This window comes from Octopus bimaculoides, chromosome 12, assembly GCF_001194135.2.
Source record: "Octopus bimaculoides isolate UCB-OBI-ISO-001 chromosome 12, ASM119413v2, whole genome shotgun sequence".
Taxonomy (NCBI): Eukaryota; Metazoa; Mollusca; class Cephalopoda; order Octopoda; family Octopodidae; genus Octopus; species Octopus bimaculoides.
Genome location: NC_068992.1, coordinates 61,432,094 through 61,434,726, shown reverse-complemented (window position 1 = coordinate 61,434,726; position 2,633 = coordinate 61,432,094). Strand labels below are relative to the sequence as shown.

Genomic DNA, 2,633 nt, shown 5'->3' with positions numbered 1-2,633 from the left:
ATATATATATATATATATATATATATATATACACACATATATCTATAAATACATACATATATATATATATATATATGTACATATATATACCATCATCATCATTTAACATCTGTCTCACTCTTTCTCTCTCTCTATCTCTCTCTCTCTCTCTCATATATATGATTTTAGTAAAAATAAAAAGGGAAAATGCACTGATTTTTTATCTTAAAGAATATTTATGCAACAAAATGTTTATAAAATCAACCAGATTCACTTTTCTAAGTTATCTCTGATTAGGTAATAAGTGATTATGTTATTATTTCATGCTACCATAATCATCACTAATCTACTTACTTATAAATAACTTAGACAACTTAAACTAGTTTGTTACATAAACATGTTTTAGTATAAAAAATTTCAGAGCATTTTCCTTTTTGGTATTACTATAAATCACTTTGTGGAGACCTGAATTTTTCACTAAATAACATATATAGGTATACACATATATATATTCTTTCACTCTTTTACATTTTTCTGTCATTAGACTGTTGCCATGCAGGGGTAATGCCTTGAAGAGTTTTAGTCAAATAAATCAACCCTAGTACTTATATTTTAAGCCTGCTACTTATTTTCTTGGTGTCTTTTGATGAACTACTAAGTTACAGAGATGTAAACAAATCAACACCAGTTGTCGAGACACAAACACACACCTATACACACACACACACACACACACACACACATGCACACACTCACATACATAAACAAGCTTCTTTTAGTTTCCTCACACAGGAAAGAATATGGGAGAATTTGTTTTGGGGTTTGAAAATGCACCTGAATCTCAAAACTTGTAGTCATTTTAAAATTGTGTAATAGGTTTATTCAAATTCCAAACCGGTTTCAACTCTTTGTTTATCAATGGTAAAAAAATAGTTTAGTAAGGGATTTAGGTGCCTTTAAATTTAAAAGGGAAAATTTGGAAAAGCAGGCTTAATCGATCAAATGTTCAAATGTTCAGAGAAATTTCAATGAGTTTCACAGACATAGACAGTAATATAATTTTAAATGTTCAATGAAGATCATAACAAATATATATATATGATTTTAAGTTCAGCCATATTGAGGTTTTATAAAAAGAAATAAAAAGAGAAAAAGATGGAGAGAAAGAAAAATGCTTTTTTACAACTTCTGTCATAGTGCATGAAGTTCTTTGTCACTTGCTGTCATAGTACATGAAGTTCTGCCTTACTGCTTGCTGGTTAGAGTTTAAAATGTTTTAAGTGGAAATTGCTTTGGATATATATATATATATTTACAGTAAAGGATCAAATTTTGATTGGTTGTAAATTTCATAACATCATTTATTTTTCTTGTGAAAGTTTTGGTCAAATATCTTTGTTTTGGCAAAGTCCAGCATTCTGGTTGGTTGACTTCTTGGTGACATCATTGTTTATCAAATGTTTTCATTCCTTGTTTTTCATTCCTCAAGTTCTGATTGGTCGTAAATTTTGGATGTCATTTGTTTTGGTTAAGTTCAAAGATGTGGTTGGTTGGTTCCTTTAACCCTTTCATTACTAACCTGGCCGTAGCCAGCCGAAAAATGTTTTGGTTCATAAGATCAACCCAGCCGTAGCCAGACGAGAGTACCCATTGTTATTTAAATGTATATTTGAACCCAAATCTCGTTAGTACATTCATTAAAACACCTGATTTCACTTTGCAAACAGTTGAGTTATTGTATCTGACATTGTTTGGCATGATATTTGAACTCAGTGAATTTTGGAAGATTGTTTTCCACATTTTTTGCAGTGTTAATTTTTTTCAACTTTGAAGATGGAGAGGAGTTTCATGCTATCAAGCAGTGATTCTGAATTTAAAGGTTTTTCAACAGAAGATATGGAGATATCGAAGAAAAGAATGAATGAGCTACAAAAGCACGTGGTGAACGATAATGAATCAGATATTTCTGTATCTGAAACTGATAGCAGCGATTCTGAAAGCAGCAACGGTGACAGCGAGGATGATTTTACACCAGAATGGAGTAAAGATTTAAAAAATATTTTTATTAACAATTTTTCTGAGGAGACAGGGTCTACCCATAGTCTTTCTCAGGAAGCGAAACCTTTAGACTTCACATGCACACACACACTCACATATTTTAATACAAATGCACATATTCATATACACATGTATATTTATACATATTGACAATGACACACACATGTATGCAGAAATAAGACAATATTGCTTGTTTATAAGAAATCAGACATTGACAAATACACACACATGCATGCATGCATAAACACATGCGTATGTACACACACACACACACACGCTAACATATAGACACATTAACAAGTGAAATGGTAACAAAGCATTCAAACTGAATAAGAAATTGTCTTCATCAGGAAATATTCTTCTTTGGTAAGAATTCTAATGATACAGTTCCATTCATGCTTTGTCTGTCGGCTGTTCTGGTAACGGTGGTGCCGAGGGGAAATTATAGTAAGGATAAGCAGGAGCAAAGTTCAGTTCCCCTTGTGTGTATTTGTCATCCCCTTCATCTGAGATGTTCACTTTGCCAAAGACACATTCTTCATATGCTGGAGGAGCTGAAGGAACTGCAAAAGATTACAGAAATGAGATTATAGGTT

General features: G+C 31.9%; 1 protein-coding gene across 1 annotated transcript in view; it reads right to left on the bottom strand.

The window, feature by feature from the left end:
* Window positions 1-2,021: 2,021 nt before the first annotated feature.
* The window catches only part of LOC106873223 (arrestin domain-containing protein 3), a 13,089-nt gene continuing 12,477 nt past the window's right edge, over window positions 2,022-2,633 (bottom strand). Inside the window, exon 6 of the mRNA XM_014920479.2 lies at window positions 2,022-2,600. Coding sequence (XP_014775965.2) covers window positions 2,431-2,600 — 170 coding nt within the window. The 3' untranslated portion in view covers window positions 2,022-2,430. The remainder of the gene's footprint in view (window positions 2,601-2,633) is intronic.